The sequence below is a fragment of the Protopterus annectens genome, chromosome 3.part1 (genome assembly GCF_019279795.1).
Source record: "Protopterus annectens isolate FY-2018-M chromosome 3.part1, PAN1.0, whole genome shotgun sequence".
Lineage (NCBI taxonomy): Eukaryota > Metazoa > Chordata > Ceratodontiformes > Protopteridae > Protopterus > Protopterus annectens.
Genome location: NC_056732.1, coordinates 92,334,011 through 92,355,122, shown reverse-complemented (window position 1 = coordinate 92,355,122; position 21,112 = coordinate 92,334,011). Strand labels below are relative to the sequence as shown.

Genomic DNA, 21,112 nt, shown 5'->3' with positions numbered 1-21,112 from the left:
GACATAACAGAAGAATTGTCAGTTCCATTGTGAAAATTTGCAATAGCTGCTAAATGCACAGTAATTGTCGCTGCTGAAGCTCCTGCGTGTAACAGGGTAGTTAGGTATTGTAGGATCTTCTGAATAGGCATGGAAAAGGGGTCTATGTTATGATCTTTGGCCCATCTAGTGAACCTAGCCCACTTACCAGAATAAATTTTCCTGGTGGAAGGTTTGTATGAAGCCAGAAGAATCTCACAAACAGGAGATGAAATATCAGGTAGCCTGGCAATCAGCGGAAGTGGAGAAACCAAGCTGTGAGCATGAGGCTGTGGAGATTGGGGTGAATCAGTCCCTGAGGATGAGACAGCAGACCTTGGGATTAATCCTGGATCCACAGGCTGTGAATCAGGTGAGGCCATAGGAAAGGGAACCAGACTTGAAGGGACCAATAAGAGGCAATGAGGATCACTCTGCTTCTCAACCTTTGAGCTTTCTGGAGGAATTAATAGACCTGGGGGTCAATCGTGCGTCAGAGCATCCCTCGGAGACTCCCCCTGAGGGGGATCGGGGCAAAGTAACTTCTGCATTTGTTGTTTAAGGGAGAAGCAAACAGGTCGCAGCAAGGCCTGTCCCAACAGCGGAAGATCTGATCTGCTATTATAGTACTGAGGGGACCACTCATGAGGCATCAGAATGTTCCTGCTCAGCTTGTCCGCAATAAGATTGGAACTCCCGGGAATGTGCTTTGCTATGAGAAAGCGGGTTTAAGCCATCGCCCAGTGCCAAATTCTCATGGCCTCCTGACACAGGGGGTAAGACCTGGTTCTGCCTTGTTTGTTGATGAACCATACGACTGACATGTTGTCCGACTGAATTGCAATGGTCTCGGAAAGAAGGGATGTGTGGAATGCTTGCAACGCTAAGAGAACTGCCCTCAATTCCAGGACATTTATGTGCAAATTGGCCTCCATGGGGGACCAGGTGCCTTGAACGGTCTTTCCCAAACCCCCCCCCCCCCCCCAACAGGGAAGCGTCCATGTTCACTGTGGCCCTGGGCTGAGGAAGTCAGAATGGTCAACACCAAAGATTTGATTCTGACCTCATCCACCAAAGCATTTCTTTCTTGTAAAGGTTTGTAAGGCATATTGTGTGTTTGAGTGGGTGGGTTAAGATCTACCACTGTGATGAAAGGAGCCACTGTACTAGTCTCCTGTGTAACCTCGCCAGTGGAACTAAGGTAATGGTTGCTGCCATAGATCCCAATAGCTGTAGTACAAGGAGTGCTGGTACAAATGTTTGTGGAAGGAGGAATTTAATCTGGTTTCTTATTTTTGAGAGCCTGTGAGGAGGAAGGGAAGCTTGACAGGTGTTGTGTCGAAGACCGCTCCAATAAATTCCAGTGCTCTTGTTGGAGACATTTGTGATTTGTCCATGTTGATCTTGATACCTAAGCAAAGAGCAAGGCCTTGAGTGTAAGAGAGACTGAGAATGAGAAGATTCCTGGTCATGGCAGTAAGGAGCCAATCGTCTAAATATGGATACACCTAGAATCCTTGTAGTCGGAGATGAGCTACTACGACTGCCATACATTTGATGAACACACTGGGGGCTGTCGACAGACCAAAGGGCAGTACCCTGAACTGATAGTGATTGGCTCCCAGGTGGAAGCGGAGAAATCTCCGGGAGCGTTTGTCCATCTTTATGTGGTAGTACGTGTCCCGGAGGTCTACAGAGCACATCCAGTTGTCCTTCCCCAGAAAGGGGATGATGGACTATGCCATGAACATCCAGAATTTTTGAGGTTTTATAAATTTGTTTAGTAAGCTGAGATCCAGGATAGGTCTCCAGTCCCCTGTCTTTTCTGGCATTAAAAAGAACCCTGAGTAAAACCCGGATCCTCTCTGGTTTGGTGAGACTGGCTGCATGACTCTTTTCCTTAGCAGCTTTTCGATTTCTAAGGCTGCAGCCTCCCTCTGACTGGGTGGGAAGTCGGGGAGTTGTTTTACGGGTCTGGGGGTAAGATCGAATGGGTATGATAGCCTCTGGATATTCTCTGCACCCACGCATCTGTTGCTATGAGTTGCCAGGCCTGTAGGTGCAGGGAAAATCGACCCCCGACTGCTTCCAGAGGAAAGCAATCGGGTTGCTATTCAGGAGCGCTGGTAAGGTCAGCTGGAGAAGGAATCTCTAGTGCCCTGGTTACGCAAAAGGGGCGTCTTCCAGATGAGTTGCCCCCTATACCCCAGGGGGGATTGCTCATCACAAGTGTCACGAAAAGATCCTTAGGACTTTTGAACCACAATTTTCCTCCCCTCTGGTTCCTGGAATAGGATCTCTGGGGGGTGGAAAAACATATGCCAACAGCAGACAAGGTCTTTCCGTCCTTCTCACTACGTGATAGTCTCTCTCTCTTACTTTGGGACCAAAAAGGGAAGATTCGTCAACAGGCGTGTTGACAAAGGAAGATTTAAAGGGGTCCGTGAAATCACACAAATGCATCCAAGCATGCCATCTCACGAAAATGCCTGATGTGGCTGCTCGAGCTACCCCCTCGTGGTGTGAGAAATAAGCGCATCGAGGAGTTTGAGATGGATTCCAGGGTAGCCAGCTGAGAGGCAACAGTATCACGCACCTTGTCAGGCAGTACCCCCATCAAAGAGCCAGACATTTCTGAGATTAGGTCTCCTTGGAGGCGAGTATAGTGTGCCAGATAATTCAGCGATCGAATGGCAAAGGTCATTGAAGTGTAGGCCGGGTTCCCCGGTCTGTCTATAGCCCAAGACTCCCTATTCAGGGGGTGAACAGTGGAACTATCTTCTGCCAGTTCCCTCTTGGTGGCCGCCGCCACGACCATGGAACCAACTACCAGCTGCTTTGACCAACTGGGCTGGTTTTCAGGGAGGGATAAAATTTTATCTGGCCTCCGGGGGACAGGTTCTATGTTGTTCATGGCTTTCCAGGCACACTGCACATCCACAGGTGGGGTCACCCAGGAAGTAGATGGCCAAGCACGGAAGGTCTGCAAGAACATCAATTCCTCCGAAAATGGGTTGGAGGGCTTCCAGTCTCCCCTCTGCTTGAGGATCTCGAGAATGTTTCCAAATGAGACATCTTCCAGGGCAGACTATGGGGACCCTTCCCCCTCTATCGCAATCGGTGTCTTCGGTGATGCATTCCTCAGGGGAAATCAAGGTGCTTCCTCTTGCACAGTTTCTTCCAGGGTGGATCCCTAATGGGATCTTCTGAGGAGGGCTACAGAGAAAGGGTTTCCTTCAAGGGAAGGTCTTGAGGCTCCAGTGCTTGGGATCCCAGAGTGGGGGGTTGGGACAGCTGCATGCTAGAGGGGGGTTCTGGTGTCGATGCCAATGGTGCCAACTGTGAGCCTGTTGAGGCAAGGACCCTCTCCATCACCTGGAAAACAGGCCCACCCAAGGAGGAATGGGAGCCCGAAACTGAGGACAACCTCGGAACCGGGGTCAAACCCCACCCTGAGGAGCCCGCCTCCAGGTGAGGGGCTCTGAGAGGGCCGGTAGCTGCCGGGGAGCCGTGGCCATAAACGGAGCCACCGAAAAAATAGGCACTGAACTAGGAGCCATGGTGCTGACAGTTCAATCACTGCTTCGAGAGTGCACCAGTTCCAACAGAGCCATTGCACCCAGAGTAATCTGTGCCGACAGGGAAGCCTCCACAGCCGGAGCCGAGACAGAATGCGGCGTGATGGCCACTGGTATGAATTCTCCGGGACCTGGGAGGAGGCCGGAGGAGGATATACAGGTGAATATGCCTTGAAAGCGCCTGTTCAAAGAGGAAAGGAAGACCTAGCAGGGTGTTCTAAAGTCAAACAAATGAAAACATCTGAAAGATGAATTTTAATAAATGAGTAAGAAAGACCTGATCTGAGCAATTCCAGTAGATATGGGAGAACAAGAGAAACCTCTGCAGTGGATGAGTCTGGTTCTTCTTGTGGCACCAACTAGAAAATCTCTTCTATTTTGTTAAATAGGATCTTCTAGTAGCAGGTTTTCTGACCTCGTTTAACACCTGCTGCATGTTCTCCAATAAAAGATGCCCAAGTGGTATCTAAACTCTAACATCCAAGTAATGAGATGAAGTCCTGTAGGTTGGAGTGGATCAGTCATTTTTGTCCTATGTGACTAGCTCCTTCCGTGGTTAATTATCCTTGACCAATGCTACATGGGCCAAAAGGTTGTTACCAATACAAATGCTGGATCGTTAAAAGGAGGGAAAAACAGACAGGAGCATTTCTGTCAATGGTAAGAAAAAGGCATCCGTCTTCCAGGGCTCTTTGTAAGGTGTAATGGGACAGAACTTCTTTAGCTGTCTACTATAAATGGAAACAGAGCTATTAAACAAGTTCCCCACAGGTAGATAATCTCTTGGAAGACCTGTGGGTATAGTGTCCATTTGTGAAGGTGGGTCCCAGATCTGCTGAACATGACTGCCATTGAGTTCTACTCTAACAGAATGTAAGTTTCCTGAAGGTACAGGCAACCACCTCTAGTATGCACAAGATATAAATCTGGTACCCATTGTTTATGTACTATATCACTGTAGTGTTGTCAAGGATTACCTATAGAGGTCCTGGAGTCAACAAATGTTTTAACGTCTTTAATGCTTTACTCCCTACCTCCAATCCCCACCAACCTCACTTACAATACCATTATCCTTCCCATACACATTTCACCTGAAACACTCTTTCCCTAACAACCTCACTACTATCATAGAAACATCCCATTTGTATTTTCCTATTTCCTAACTTCATCTAATAATTTAGCATCATTCCCAACAACCTTTCTCTCTTCCATACTGTTTTGCACTACATCCATTCATACTCAGACCTCTTCCCAACATTACCTTATCCATTATTCTACATTTCACATTCTACATTCCCAAATAAATCTTCACTACTACTTATCTTAACTACACTGTCATACTCTAGCCTTTCAAACCTCTCTATTTCTCACATTTAAGAAACGCGATAGAAAATATCAGGACAGTATAATTATTTTCCTTCACAGAAAATAATTCCTTCCTATCTACCTTCTACCAATTCCACCACCACCAAGTATCCTACAACCATGCAATGTCTTGCCTCATTCTTGAGTTCTACTATCCCACTACATGTCATGAATAAAAAAACAGATCCCTCTACTTAAACATGCTGCTCCTCAGCGTATTCTCTATTCTTGTCCTCCTACTGAGCGCTCTCTCATCCTACAGTGACTCAACAACTCAGCATCCCTCCATATGTCACATCCACGTATCCATACTTTTTTAATTAAAACTACCACACATTGCACCAAACTTATTTAATCATGCCCCTTACCTTTACTCCAAATATAGACAATTTCGTTTTGATTTGAGTTGAAATGGAGTTAAGTGGAAAAATACTCTCCAAAAGAGAACCAATAACACCTCAATTTAGTAAAATCCTCCAAGGAGGAGACATTCACCTGGCCTTACCTGTCCTGACCAACATCATGGCAATTCTCTTCCACACACTACTCTGCCCTCACAAAGATCAATCCCCAACTCAGGTAATCTACCTTTTGCCCCCATAAATATTAGAAGCAGAAGAAATAAAACTACTGAACTATATATGCCTGGATTACCCACCACAAGCCTGATATTCTCGCTGTAACTGAAACTTCATTTAAATTACTCTGAAATTACCATAAAAAGAAGAAAGGTGGTGGTATTGCTTTAATATTTTCCAACAACAACCACATCTCCTCCATACAACAAACCAATACCAAAATTTAACTCAGCAGAGCTTCTTTCCTGAAATTTAAAAAAATATACATTATATAAACAAATATGTACTACTGTCCTCTATAACCCTCCTGGCGACAATGCAGCTACAATGGAAGATATCCCTACATTGGATATTTATAATTCCACAACAAACAATACTATTAGGTGATGTCAATATCAATTGGGTGCACATAACCTCTAAGTCCCCTACATCTAGCATGAACTTATAAGGTGTCACACAACTAATTAATAGCAACACACATTATAGCAAGACATCAAATTATTTATTAGACTGGATCCTAGTATCAGACCCTAGCAAATTCACACCGTCGGTACAATGTCAGACTCACTCACCGACCATTTCCCAATCTATACAACAGACATCTCACACTTTCACTTAAATAGTATGTTTATAAAACATCCAAACTGTCCAAGTTTAACCCAGAAATATTCATTATTACCCTATCAGCTATTAACTGGAACATCCTAAAATCCTCTCCTTAGATGATGCTGTATGTGAATTCAGTACAACTTTCTTAAATAGCCTTGTACTTCCCACAATTAAGAGACTAATAACAAATAATGCAATTTGGCTATCCAAAAGAGTAGAATGCTAATGCAGGATGGAGAAAAAGCGTGGAAAGAATGGCAAAAATATAAACCACCTCAATATCTTGAAAACTTCAGAATGCTTTACAACTACACCAAAAAAGTAAGCAAATTAAGACAAAAACAACTTTCAGAACAATACTAAACACAACCCTAAAAAAAATTCTGGTCAGCCATTAGAGAAACTTGCATCCTGATCAAAAATAAAACACGAACCCTTCTCCCAATAACTCACCACTCAAAAGTGTAATACAGTTCAACTCTTATTTCCCATGTAGTATAGCATCCCTAACCAAGAATTCCCCAACATCCAATCCCACCTCTGCTAAGAGCCATATATCACCACATCCACTTTCACCTTCAAATCTGTGTCCACATCCTGTATAATATTACTGTTAAACTAAAGCATGCTTTAATTCAGCTGATGACCTTCTAGACGCATACATTAAAATAGCAGCTGATAGCATTGCCTATCCTGTCTCAATCCTTATAAATAGGTCAAATCGAGGAATCCTACGTTCCCTTTCAATGGAAGAAAAAACATTATCCCTCTACACAAAGAAATAAATTCAACATACATTAATAACTTTAAACCTATAACAATCTTATCCCCCTCTTCAAAATACTTGAAAAATGTATTCAGAAACAACTGCTAAACCATCTCCTGCAGGAAGATCTTCTATTCGACACACAACATGGCTTCCATCCCTCCCATAGAGTTAATGCTGCACATCTAACCTTTACAAATACTGTCAATAAAGCTAGAGATAATGGCAAACTTGTCTCTTCCTTATTTCTAGTCATGTCTAAAGCCTTCAACACAGTTTGCTGTAGAAATCTTCTACATCAAATGTCCTCACTAAGACAATACACATCAGTCAGTAAAATGACACTCCACACTCCCTCTATACCCTCTCAGTCACCAGTGGTGTACCACAAGGCTCTATCCTTGGTCACATTCTCTTAAACATTCTCAATAACACCCTCCACACAACAAGCCTCCCTAGTATAATATGCAGATGACACAACACTCATATGCACAAATGACAACCTGGCACATCTCCAAAAAAATTATTCAGGAAGCTTTAACACCCACTGTAACATAGCTTTGTAACTCACAACTCATGCTCACCCCCCCAAATACTTTCCCCCCCCAAATCTTTCTCTCATGAAACAAAAAAATTTAAAATCCTCTCTTAATAATACAAACATTAAAGCCACTTCTCATAGCGAAGTATTTGGAATGCCACTAAGTGATAATCTTAAATTTGGTTTGCATATACAAAATTGTATAAAAACTCAGCAAGAATTAAGGATGCTTTATAGAGCCAAAAATGTTCTCACCAATGCAACTAAAACTACACTTCCACTACTTACCTCCTCTCCTCGCTACTTTATGGTGTTCCCATCCTTACTAACTCCAGACATTACAAAAATGAAAGCTTGAACAATGGAGATGGTAGAACTCAAACTTCTGGGGGAAGATAAGCCATCACAAGGGATGTGTCCAAAAGGCATCCTAGAAATCTCAGTCTGTGAAAAGGGAAAATAAATTTCTCCAGATTGAGAAGAAAAAAAGAAGTTATGTACTCACCATAACGTTCCATCTGAATAGTTGTACTTCATTTGTCTTCAACCTGTGGGAATATGGATCTGTATCGGATCCGAGCTGGGAAATATTACTAGAATCCGCTCCGAGTTCCAGACTCTTCCCCTTATCCATAATACACATCCACCGCCTTCCATCCCCAGATCAAGTTTGCTGAACTTATACTTAGAACCTGACCTGATAACATACTTGTGACCTATACTGTAGCCCATAGGCTGATCATGTGCCAAGGACTGGGGGAAGGAGGGAAAGATGGTTGAAGACAAATGAAGTACTACTACTCACATGGAACATTATGGTGAGTACATAACTTCTTTATCTGAAGTAGTTTACTTCATTTGGTCTTCAACCTGTGGGGCAGAGTCCCCAGCTACTAAACTCCTGGGAGGCCCTCATGGAAGGATATTCTGGAGCAAATGACACTAGTAATTGCTCAGTTTTTCTTAGAGTTTTAGTCCTGCTCAAGTAGAATCTTAGCTGTCTGTGTACGTCCAAGGAATGACTTCTCTCCCCTTTGTTCTGCGGATTTGGATAAAAATTTGACAGATGAATTGCTTGGTTAAGAGCCACACTGGAAACCACCTTAGGCATAAAAGTAGGATTTGTCCTCAGAGACACCCTGTCTGGGTAAAATATGATAAAAGGCTCTACAGCCATGAGGGCCTGTAGCTCTGAACCTCTTCTTGCTGAAGTAATTGCTAGTAGCAGAGCTGTCTTCCATGATAAGAACTTTACATCAGTGGTAGCAGCAGGTTCAAATGGAGGCAGGGTGAGTTTTTCAAACACATAATTGAGGTCCCATGCAGGTAATGGTGATCTTCTCGGAGGCCTTAAATTTTTGGCTCCTCTAAGATACTGCTTTATTAAAGGATGAGAAAAGATTGGTGTCTCTGTACTACTCACTTCCCAACGCTGATATTAACAAAATTAATAATACTTTACAAATTTTCTCCAAATTCTCGAATTATAAGGTGAATTTAGATAAGACAACGATCTTTCCAATTAACATTTACTCGCAATTACCCAGTGAAAGATCTATACCTACTATAAAAGTCAATGATCATTTTCAATACCTAGGAGTATCCTTCCAAACAGATGGAAATATACATCATCAAGGGGACTTCTCTAGATGTTGGGGCGTGATACAAAAGGATATGGAAAGATGGTCTCAACTAAAACTCCCGGTTCTCTCGAAAGTAGCCATTATCAAAATGAACATTCTGCCAAGACTTCTGTATGTTCTAAATGCTACCAACACCCTGATTCATAATAAAGTCTTTAATAAAATTCAATCATTTCTTTCGAAGTTTATATGGCACCCTAGACCCATCAGGATAAGCTATAATAAACTTATATACCCTAAAGAGAAGGGGGGTCTAAGCCTTCCAGATTTTAGACTTTTGTATGAAATAAATAGAAGCAGTAGAATAATTAAGGTGGCGACTTTCAGAGAAGAACCTAATGCTTGGAGCCCAACGTGGGTCAAACTTTATTACAATTATATTAAATCTCTTTACTTTAATCCCATGGCCCTACCTTTCTTAGACATATCTGCCAAAAGAAAGTACAAAATTCAAAATGACCTATGGTCTCAAATCAGGTGTACACAAAACTTGTTTAAATCCCTAGATCTACAGTCTGCTTTTCATCTCCTGCAACCTTTACACCTTAATCCTAACATTAAATTAAACGAGAATTTGATTAATCTGAATTCGTTTCCACTGATCAAAAATAAAACTGTGCTGGACCTCTTCTCATGCAGGTTGGAACACATTTCTTCTATCAGAAGCAAGTTTAAGCTTTCGATCAACTACACCACTATGATTAGACAATTAATGGACATCTGCAAGAAGTACTGGAGTGATACAGATATTCCCGATCCTCAAATAGAGTTGTGTAAGGTACTTTGGAATCTACTAACTCGTAAAAAGAAAATGATCTCTCACTCCTACAAGTTAATATCAGAAATTAGATGCACGAAAGAGGCTATCCATTCTGACTTTTGGCTAAAACAAGACCCCTCGATCTCTTCCAAATCCATAGCACAAGCCACTCAAAAATTTTCCAAAGCTATTCCTCTATTAAAGTTCAGATATACACAACTTATGATTGTAAATAGCAGTATTACACCCCGCTCTACTAAACAAGATGTACAAGGAAATCCCACCATTTTGCCAATTCTGCCCTATGATGAAAGCAGATATCATCCACATCTTTTGGAGTTGCAAGTGCTCTTACAAACTTTGGTGTGCCCTCAGAGTCAAATTAGAAAAAATGGGCTATGAAAAATCTACCCTGTCTTGGCAATTTGCCCTTCTTCACATACCCCCGTTGGGCATGGACATTAAGAACACGTATTTCCTAATAACAGCCTTTATGTTGGTTAAATACTATATCACCCTAAATTGGAAGGATAGATCAACCCTATCATGGGAAGGACTCAGACAGATAATTGGGAAGTATTTCTCTGCTCATAAATATTTGTGGTATTCCATGAGGCTAAATCCATCACAGAGGGAAGCTTGGAAACTGGTTTATGAAGGTATTTTAACATAATCACTCTGCTTTCGAATCTCCGGACTGGAGGTTCTACATAGCTGGGCTTTGTATATAGTTATTGTAAATAGAGAATTTTTTGTCTGTACTTATTGTTTAGCCATGTTGTAGAGTATGATTTGTTATGTTATGACTAAAAATCAATAAAAAGAATTTAAAAAAAAAAAAAAAAAAAAAAAAAAAAAAGATTGGTGTCTCTGTATTGTAATAAGCCGAAATGGCAGAGGCATGGATTTTGATTGATGAGAAAGATAGGCCTTTGTCAAGCATCTCAGTCAAGTATTGTAATATATGAGGAATATGTGGTTCTGCTGCATCAGTTCCTCGTGCTTGATTCCAAGCACAGAATCTCTTCCATTTGTCAGCATAAGATTTTCTAGTACTAGGCCTTCTGGCTTCCAAAATGACATCCATCACAGCTTTACTGAGAGGTGTCATTTGTATGATTACATGATTAGCCATGCTGCCCAGTTCAGAGTCTGTAGTTGATTGTGCAAGATCTGATTGTTTTGCTGGGACAGTAGTTGTGGTCTTTGAGGCAAGGTCCAAGCTGGGAATTGAGACAAGTTCCTTAGGATTGGGTACCAGTATTGGCGGGGCCAGTCCGGGGCAATTAATATCATCTTTGGCTTCTCTTGTCTGACTTTTAGGAGGACCTTGGGTAAAAGAGGCAGAGGAGGAAAGGCATAAACTGATAGGTTTTTCCAATTGAAGGATAGAGCGTCCACTTTCCATGCTTGTCTGTGATAAGTCCTTGTGCAGAATCTTTTCAATTGATAATTTTGAAGAGAGGCAAATAGATCAATGTCTGGGCTCCCCCATTTCTTTGTTATCATGCCGAAGACTTGTGAATTTAGTTTCCACTCGTGAAGATCCATAAGGTTTCTGCTTAAATCGTCTGCCAGAGTGTTTTGTTTTACTGGCAGGAATTGAGCTTGAAGATGTATTTGGTAGGTCAAAGCTGTGTCCCACAGTGCCATGGCTGATCTGCAAAGGGGGTATGAGTGTGTGCCCCCTTGCTTGTTTATATACCACATGACTGTGGTGTTGTCCATCTTTATCAGTAGTTGCCCTGGATGAAGTAAGTCCTTGAAGGCTGTTAAAGCATTTTGAACAGCTAGCATCTCTTTCTGATTGATATGTAGACGCAGTTGTTTTGGTGCTCATATGCCCTGAATGCATCTTCCTGCCATGTGGGCCCCCCAGGCATAATCTGATGCGTCTGATGTTAAGGTTTGGCTGGCAGGGGGTAGAGTGAAGGGCCATCCCATGTTTTGGTGACAGGCCTTTGCCCACCATAGAAACTCCTGTTGCAAGCACGGAATGAGAGGAATCATTGTTTCCAGACTGTGTGAATGTTGACCCCATAAAGTTTTTAGGTACCATTGAAGTTTCCTCATATGCAGTCTTGCATATGGAATCAGTAGGATGCAGGATGCCATGAAGCCCAGAGCCTGCAGAATTTGTCTTGCACAAGACTGTGCTTTTGTTGCCATCAGTTTGAAGTAAGTAGTCAGTTGTCTTTGTTTGTCTGGCGTGAGGTAAGCCATCTGGGCAGTTGTATTCAATCTTGCACCCAGGAATGTTATCTTTTGAGAGGGTACCAGTTGTGATTTCTTTTCATTTACTGTGTACCCTAAAAGCATGTTAGAAGCCTTTTCACAAACGCCAGGTGTCGAAGAAGAGAGTCCTTGTTCTCTTCTTGAATGAGACAGTCATCCAAGTAAGGATATATTTGTATACTTCTTTGTCTGGGTGCTGCCAAAAGATAAGTGCTTGGTGTAGACAGAGGGAAGTCATTGGGATTGCTTTCTGTAGGTTTGTGCTTTATCATCTCCAGATTTGGAGGTGGATGCGCCCCATTGCTCTGACCTGTATGAGTCTTGCGCCGGGTATCTGGAACCCTTAGGGCATCTGGATTTGCTCCTTTGAGCTCTGTCTGACACAGGAAAGGACCAATTTTTTGTAGGCCAGTGTCTACTGAATCTTGGCGGCTGCACTTGTAAGAAGTCTTTAACAGTTTGCATAGACTTAGCTTTGTCTTCCATTTTCTTTAAAACCTCTTCTGCCTTAATACCAAACAGAGAATCATGCTGTAAAGGTGCATCTAGCAATTTAGCTTTAATGATCAGGCAAATTTTGTTCCTTTAACCAGGCATGCCTCCTAATCACAGATTCAGTAACTGCGGCCCTGCAGGAGGCCACTAAAGAATCAAAACCACATTGCAATGTATGCTTTCCAACTTGTTCAGCTGCATGCAATAATTCCTGCAATTCTTTATTTTCTGCACATTCTGAAATCAACATAATTTTCTGTTTCAGCAATCCCATAACATGTTGTTGGTACTTAAGCATATGAAATTGACAGTTTAAGGCCCTGATTGCCAAGGTTGCAGATGTATAAACTTTTTTCCCCCCATCTGTCCAGTGCCCTTGAATCTCTGTCAGAGGGGGTTGAATTTTTTGCTGTTGAGGCCTTAACTCCCTTTGGGCCCTGTGAAATAGTTTCAGGATCAGCAGCAGGGTTTCTAAATAAAAATTTATGTGAGTCAGGGACCCTGTAATATCTGTCAGGCTTACTGAGAGCCGGAGGTAAGGAGTCAGGGGTCAAGCTTGACTCCGAAAACACATCATCCACATTGTTTAAAACAGGGGTAATGGCTAAAGGCTTGTGCTGAGGGAGAAGAAAGAAATCCCTGAGCCTCTTTTTTGATTCAAAGAAGTCTTGACTCTCCCAGTGAAAATGCTCCCTGAAAGTATGCAAGGTTTCTCCAAATGAATAATCCTCAGGAGGACATGCAGATAGAATACACTCCTCAGCATCAGAATCCTCATAGAGAGGTATAGATAATTCCTGATCAGAAGAGGAATCAGAAGACATAGAAACCTGATCTGAAGATTCATAATCAGTTTCTTGCCTAGGCCTCTTATCTGGAGGGGGATGGGTACCCCTGATCAAGGTAATAAGGTCTTCAGCCATTTTGAACATCTGTTTTTTAGGCAAAAAGGCCTGTGCACGTGGCTCATGCGTCGGTATTTTAGTTTTAGAAGTTGCTTTTGCCTTGGGTTTTGCAGCTGTCGTCGGTTTGATATACAAATGTTGAGGTCTGAATACACCCTCAAAAGCCGGTGTCTGCTCAGTGGCTCTGGACCCATCCGAGGGAGATACATCCGTCGGTCCAATACCTTGAGTATCTTGCGGCATGCCGGACTCCACATGGGTGTCGGCAGAAGCCTGTAACTCGAAGGTACCGGGTATCAGGGGCTGTGAAAGCGCCTCACTGAGTACCGGCGAACCGGCAACTGGCTTAGGAGAAGCTTTGTCGTCGGTTTTGGATCTCAACTGCCTTTCTCTGTTCTTTTCTTTACATTTTTTTATGTACTCCGGTAGTCGGATTGCTATCCAATGACATTTCTGGGTAGTTAAATCTGTTTCCAAAATACTTTGATGCAAAAATATACTGACGCTTAATAGTGCGTTAGTTAAATCTAGCACAAAACCGACAGCCAGGCATGTTGTGATCAGGACCTAGGCAAGGAATACAGTATAAATGGAAATCCTTATGAGGTATTTGCTTCTCACAAGTAATACAATTATTAACTTTTTCTGACATCGGTAAAAAGCAAAAAAAAGTTTTCCCAATGGGGTACTTAGCTTTAGTGAAGACATTGGTTCTGAAACTCAAACTCGAATATTTCAGTAGTCGGCCGACCGGCACTTGCGAAATGCTTCTGCTTTGGGCACCATGCGGCAAGAAAGACTAAAGAAAATGGTGTCGGCTGCATGTTTTATACCCCTGATGACCTGACGTCATGGAAGAGAAGACAGCAACCGACGCAGGACCCAAGACTTTGGAATTCAGGCTGACTGAGGGCAACCTGTCAGCAGATTACCCAAATGTAATGACTGCAACAGTGAAACTCTAAGAACATCCTTAAATAGGACCTGAAGTCTCTCTGAATAGAAATATGATGACAGGTATCTTTGAGATCCAGAGTCACCAAAAAACAAGGTGGAAGAAGAATTTGAAGGTTAAGCATTTCAAATTATGCAACATTTATGAACTGAGTGAGAAGAAACGGATCCAGCACAAATCTCTAACTGGAAATATTCTGGAATAAAATTGTTTACCTTGTTGAGATTCTGGAATCGGTTCTATCATGTCTTGGATTAACATCTGGCACAGAATGGGAGAAAAGAGATGTGGAGGAACTACTACATGTGGAGGGAGAGAGTTCCAGTACTACCTCTATCTATTCTAAAGGGAACTATTTCTAGTACCCAGGAATCTTACATGATTTGACTCCAAAAGGGGAAACAAAGACTGTTTGCTAGATTGTGTATATAGCAAGAGTAGGGAAGGGTTTTGGATGAGTAGATAGTAATGCACTTTCCTTGTATGGGATGGAGGTTGGACTCTACTCCCTTTTTCTTTGCATCCCTTCTTTTATATACTATTATCTACCAGTGTTTTATGCTAAAAGATGCCCTAGGACTGGAAGGGTAATTCCTATTGTATATGGTATGGGAAACTGGAAAATCTGCTTGATCCCTTGAATAACTTTGCATAACTCATCAAGGGATTTTAAAACCTCAGTTGATGAAGATCCAAATAAGACTTCTTTGTCCAAGGGAGTATTGAGCATCTGCACCTTTCGACCTTCATGGAGATTTTGCAGTCTCAGCCAAGCAAGCCTGCACAGAACAGAACCCTTAGCAGCTGCCTGGGAAACTGCATCGGCTGCACCATATGCACATTGTAAGTTATATTTGGTTTCTTGACACACTAAAGAAATCACGTTAAGTAAAGAAGACATCCCTTCAGAAGAGGGTAAATCAGCAATAGTCTTACTCACATCTGCAAAAACTGCAAGCAGCAGTTGGTCATGTGAGCCTGACATTTCACTGCCCAAAAGGCTAAGGTAGATGATGTACAGACTTTTTCCCATACATGTCAAAAGCCCTCCCATCTCTGCCAGATGGAGCTGGGTTAGTAGTAGTTAATTATTTAGAACTACATTCTTTGATAAAGAAACAGGAAGATCTGTAAGAGGATTACAAAAAAGGAATTTGTGAGTTTGAGATACTTTATAAAGCCTATCAAGAGTTTTCTTTTGGGGGGGGGGGTGCAGATGGGTGATTATCTGGAGACCCACATCAAGAACTGAAAGCATACTCCAGAGCACCAATGACAGAAGGAATGGAAGAGGTTTTGGAGTATCCACCTGAAGGAGTTTGTAGTAGCTCTCTTGAGTGCTTGATATTCTAATATTTCTTTTTCTTCCCATTGGAAGAGGTCCTTCATTCTAACAATACAAATCAGGGAAGGTGTTTCCTATAGTGGTAATCCAGCAGCCTTATTGGAGTTTTCAAGCATTAATCTTGTAATTTTCATCAATTTCAGGTTTACACTCTTTCCTTCTGTAGTGTTTAAATCCTTTACTATTGGTCTGCCTTTAGCACTTTCCTAGTCTTTATGAACTGTGCTTCAGTCAAATTCTCCAAGTGGAAAAATAAAAGCTCTCAGAAACTTCAGAACAGTTTTCTAAGCTTTATCTTCATTTGTGTTTTTTTGTCTTATTTAAAGATTTCCTCAGGTCTAGTGAAACTGTGTTAACTCACATATTTATACTCTTTATAGAGTGCTGGAAGGTATGAGGAAAAAACACATTTACTGTTTCTCTGATGGCATTTAAATGATTGGCTAACTGCCATTGACTGGCCTGGTCCATACTAACTAGTCTTTCTCAGGTGCAGTGCACCAATTTGAGATGTTTGATGGCTTGAAGGCCACTGAACCAGGCCTCTATGTTTAATCATCATAAGCCACCCTGACTGGCAAAACCCTCATGTCGGTCAAGCACCTGAAGTTGCGATATCCTCCCTTAAGCCCTCTAGGATCACTATTTAATCATAGCCTACAAACCTGTTTTGTGTCTCACAAATGGAGAATGCCAACAGTAATCCCTCTGCACAACACTACAGACCAATAAGTCTGACTAGTCTCATGTGCAAAGCCATTGAAAGAATGATCATGAAAATGCTAAATAATGACATACCAATCTGCCAGACACTGGACCCAATCCAGTTTGGTTTCATCAAGAGGAGGTCATGTCTACTCAATCCGGTGTACTTCTTTGTGAAGGTCAACAAAAGAATGGACAAGGGCAAAATGGTTCACACTGCCTATGATGACATGGCCAAGGCATTGGACACGGTACTCCACTTGGACACTGATGACAAACTCAAGTGGTTAGCTACAAACACTTAAGTCACCTGGTGGATAGCCAGCTAGTTCACAGACATGTCTCCAGAAGGTAGAATTGAGGACTCCACCTCTACAAAGAGGCCAGTCACCATCAGAAGAGACAAGTTTTGGGACCATTCCTTAATGGCATCTACTTCTGTAAAGTCAAGGTCAATATCCAGGGCCTCCAGCTGACCACATTTGCAGTTGACTGCAAATTAGGAGCAGTCATAGAATCTCCCCGATACTAATATTCACAAAAAAAGGATGACAAAGACAAATGACTGGTGTCAGAGCCATGGACTAAAACTAAATGTCAAGAAATGTATAATAGTATCCTTCTGGAGGTCAGCCACCTCTGGTAACTACCTTACTGATATAACACACCCCTAAGAGTTGACTCAGAAGTCAGGGACCTGGAGACACTCGCAGACAGTAATCCAGCCTTTAACCATCATGTCTACCTGTAGTGAGGAGATCATTCTGCACTGTGCAACTTATAAATAAAGGCATGGCATATAGGGCTAATGAAGTCATTGTTCCACTCTGTTTGGTACTCATCAGAACTATCAGTGTGTAACAATGTCACCTTTTATATGTACATAACCAGGCATATCTAAAACTGGAACGTCCACAGAGGCTCTCACTAAAAGAATACAGGGCATAAATAACATGACCTTTGCAGGCTACCTCAAAGCCGTATCCCTGTATTCTTTATCCTACAGGCTGTTGAGGAGAGATCTATGCCTGGCAATGCCAAATCTCACTCTGATGGACCTCCTGCATATCTGCAAAACAAACAACATCAAAATTACCTGTTCTAAAGACTTAAACCTTGCCTGTGATATAAACAGGACCTGCTGGAAAGACAGGTATGTATCCTAGAGAACACCCCCCTCTAATGAAAGGCTCCCTGCCGATGTCAAGCAAAGTTCCTTCCCAACCCAATTCAACTGTAACTTGAACAACCGGATGGAGAACCAGAAATTCACAACTGGTTTAGCATCTATGTCTCTAATGGACACAGGCAGCCTGTAAAAAGTTAATCTCCCAGGACCCTACTTGTAAATGTTTCATCTCCTAAGCCTCCGTTTACAAAACAAGGGTACCAGAACTTGTCTGAGATTTGGGGTGCATGGCTAAAATTATAAAGGCCTCAGGGTTATTAGCCTAGTACACATCTAATAATTGTGCTCTAGCAATAGATCTCGCAGCCAATTCATGACTTAGGCACTCTTGACTAACACCTTGCGAGATGCAAAGTAGGTCTAGAACTCTAGTTTCTTCAAAGGAAAGGAAACAAGCCAGAAAAATCTTAAAGGACAAAAAATAAACTGGAAAAATCTGTTCATTTCTGCTCCAGTTGGCAGCCAACCGTCAGACCTTCCCCTGGTCTATCAGCCCATTCATTCAACAAGCAGTTTCTGATGCTAAAAGAAGCACGTGGAAATACATTACTGATGCGTCAGACAAAATCTGAAAAAGGTTCAAAGCCAATGGCATTACAGAAAACTAATAATCCTATCTGAGCAACATGGACAACACAGAGGCATCACACAAGAAATATGTTAAAATGTTTATTACCTGGGTGATGGGACATATAAAGTTGGTTTGGCTCTGAGTCACTGCTACATCTTCATCAAGCTCTTCATCAACTACTTCATCGCTGCCATTTTGCACCTGAAGACCAGCTAAAATGTAAAAGTACAGTTTTATCAAGCTATCTGAAATAACACATATACATCACCTGTAATTACCACTAGAGATATGAATTTTATTTATTTACTTAGTATAACATTCTATTCAATATTTTTTTTTCCAGTTTTTGCTCCAGTTGACAGCCAACCATCAGACCCTCCCCCCTGGGCTATCAGCCCATTCATTCACTTCACCAGATAAGACTCAATCAAAAGGGGTCCATCAATAAGGAAGTTATTGAGATGGTTCAAAGCTTTTTCTGCACTCACCTCTTCGCAGCTCTAACCATGTGCACCTGGCAAAACACTGAGGATGTGTAAATCATCTGTGCATACAGAATTTACCCTAATTTCTTTCAAGCAGCCCTGCTCCTTCCTTATGGCATGGCATGATCAGTGCTCTCTCCCACACACTGCCCTTATGCCTCAGAATACAAGCAAACCCTGTCTTCTCTCCCAGGAGAGGAGAGCAGACCAGGTGCCCTCACTCTTTCCCCTCACTGCTAAATAATTTAATGCTTGGCCTGATAATTGACCTCTGGTTATCTGGTTCACAGTCAGGGTGCTATCCCTCTACATTACGGAACCAGCACTAAACACAACAGAAATAAGATTTTTTAAATCATACACATCTAATTGCTCTTCTAAGCAACACATACAACTGCAACCCTAAAGGTTAATTAAACTACTTTACATGGGTAAGAACTCGATCCAAACAATACAATATAAACACTAACAAAGAAAAGGATTTAAAAATAAAGGTGCAAAACAATACTATGGACAAATCAAAATCACGTGAACTACTAAACTGTCTACTAAAAAAAACCCCAAAAACTGCATTTTCTATGCCCGACGAAATGTACTGCAGGATATAAGACTCCATGGAACAGTTAACAATAGTTAGAACTTGCACCAGACACGGAGTCAGTTCTATGAACATTGTATGGCAGCCACAATAGAGATATGTGCGCGTACACAGACACACACGCACACACACACACACCATGAACGACAGCTTCTTGTACAAAAAGCTAGTAACTAACCTATACAGAGGAAAATGTTAACAGAAACTCCAGTTGCAAAAAACTGTGCTTCATATTACTAAATAAAAACAACACTCCTTTATTGCTAAGATGAACTATAAAGAGGAACTGGAAATCTTTAACTGATGAAAACTGACCCTACTCCTAGTCTAACAGAAACCACTGGCTTACAAATGTGGAAGAATAAAATAAATAAAAACAACTAGCTTTGTAATCCAACCAAGGCACCTAATTAGTTAAGTTAATTAAACATAACACAGCTATGAGAGAAAAATGGAAAGCTGAAAGATCAGGAGCTTAAACAGGAACAATGGTAATAACAATTCCGTTAGGTTTCTCCCAAAGACATGGATAGGGGGATGATTGGAGGGAAGTTGCGGAAGATTGATAATGGACAACACAGATGCAAAGTAATGGTGAGTACATAACTTTTATATCTGATGTTGTCATTTTCATTCGTTCCTCAGCAAATTGGACAGTGTCCCCAGCTATGGTAAACTTAGGTGGCCCTCATGGAAGGATGTTCCGGAGAACTGGAGAACCAAATGTTTCTCTGTTTCTGGAGATTATATCTAATTTATAATGAGAGATAACAGTATGAACATTAGAGCATTTGGCAGCTGCACAAATGTCATCAATAGAGGCTCTAGCCCAAAAAGCAGCTGATGTAGCCTTTGACCTAGCTGAATGAACTTTTGATTGTTTTGGTAAGGTTAGGTCTCTCAAGGAATAAATGCAGGAAATACAATCTGTTATCCATTTAGGTAGAGTAGCTTTGAAACTCATTTTCCTGTCTTGCTATTGGAGGAGGAGAAGACTAACAATTGATCAGTTTTTTTCTAAATTCCTTACTCCTATGAAGGTAAAAATGAAGGTGCCTATGGATGTCTAAAAGATGAAGGATATACTGTCCTTTATTGTAAAATTAGGGAAAGAAAACTGATAAATTGATCACTTGACTGATGTTTGATTCTGAGGCCACTTTTTGTAGAAAAGAAGGATTAGTTTGCAAGTTAACTCTTTCCCTATGAAAAACCAAATAGAGTGGTTTTGAAAAGAGTGCTTGGAGTTCAGATACTCATCTTGCTGAAGTGAGAGTCACCAAAAAGACCATTTTCCAGGACAGAAACTCAAGATGTCATTTAGCTGAAGGCATAAATGGTGGATGTACCAATGTCTGTAATACCAAAGTCAGATCCCAAGGTGGAGTGGAATCTCAAATTGGAGGTCTAAGTAAAAATGTACCTTTTACGAAGGCCTTACATAATTTGGTTGAAGCTAAAGGAGAAGGATCATCTCCAATGTGGTAGTTGGAGATGGCTGCTAAATGAACTCTGATGGTGGAGAAACTTGCTCCGGTTTGAAAAATGGAGGCAAGGAAATCTAAAATAGCTGGGAGTGGAGCAATGAAAGGATTCAGGTCTCTCTGATGAGCCCACAAGGAAAACCTCTTCCATTTACTCTTATAAATCTTCCGAGTTAAAGGTTTGTGAGATGAGAAAAGAATTTGGCGAAATGGGGAAGAAAGCTTGGAATGTCAAGCCATCACTGAAATTGGAGAAACCATGAGGTCAACTTGAGACCTGTAATATT

The 21,112-nt window shown here is 41.7% G+C and overlaps 1 protein-coding gene across 1 annotated transcript in view; it reads right to left on the bottom strand.

Annotated features, from left to right (window-relative positions):
* Window positions 1-21,112, bottom strand: part of NSMCE2 (NSE2 (MMS21) homolog, SMC5-SMC6 complex SUMO ligase) — a 1,433,635-nt gene that overhangs the window by 114,128 nt on the left and 1,298,395 nt on the right. Inside the window, exon 5 of the mRNA XM_044066603.1 lies at window positions 18,364-18,470. Within this exon, the coding sequence (XP_043922538.1) occupies window positions 18,364-18,470 (107 nt within the window). The remainder of the gene's footprint in view (window positions 1-18,363; window positions 18,471-21,112) is intronic.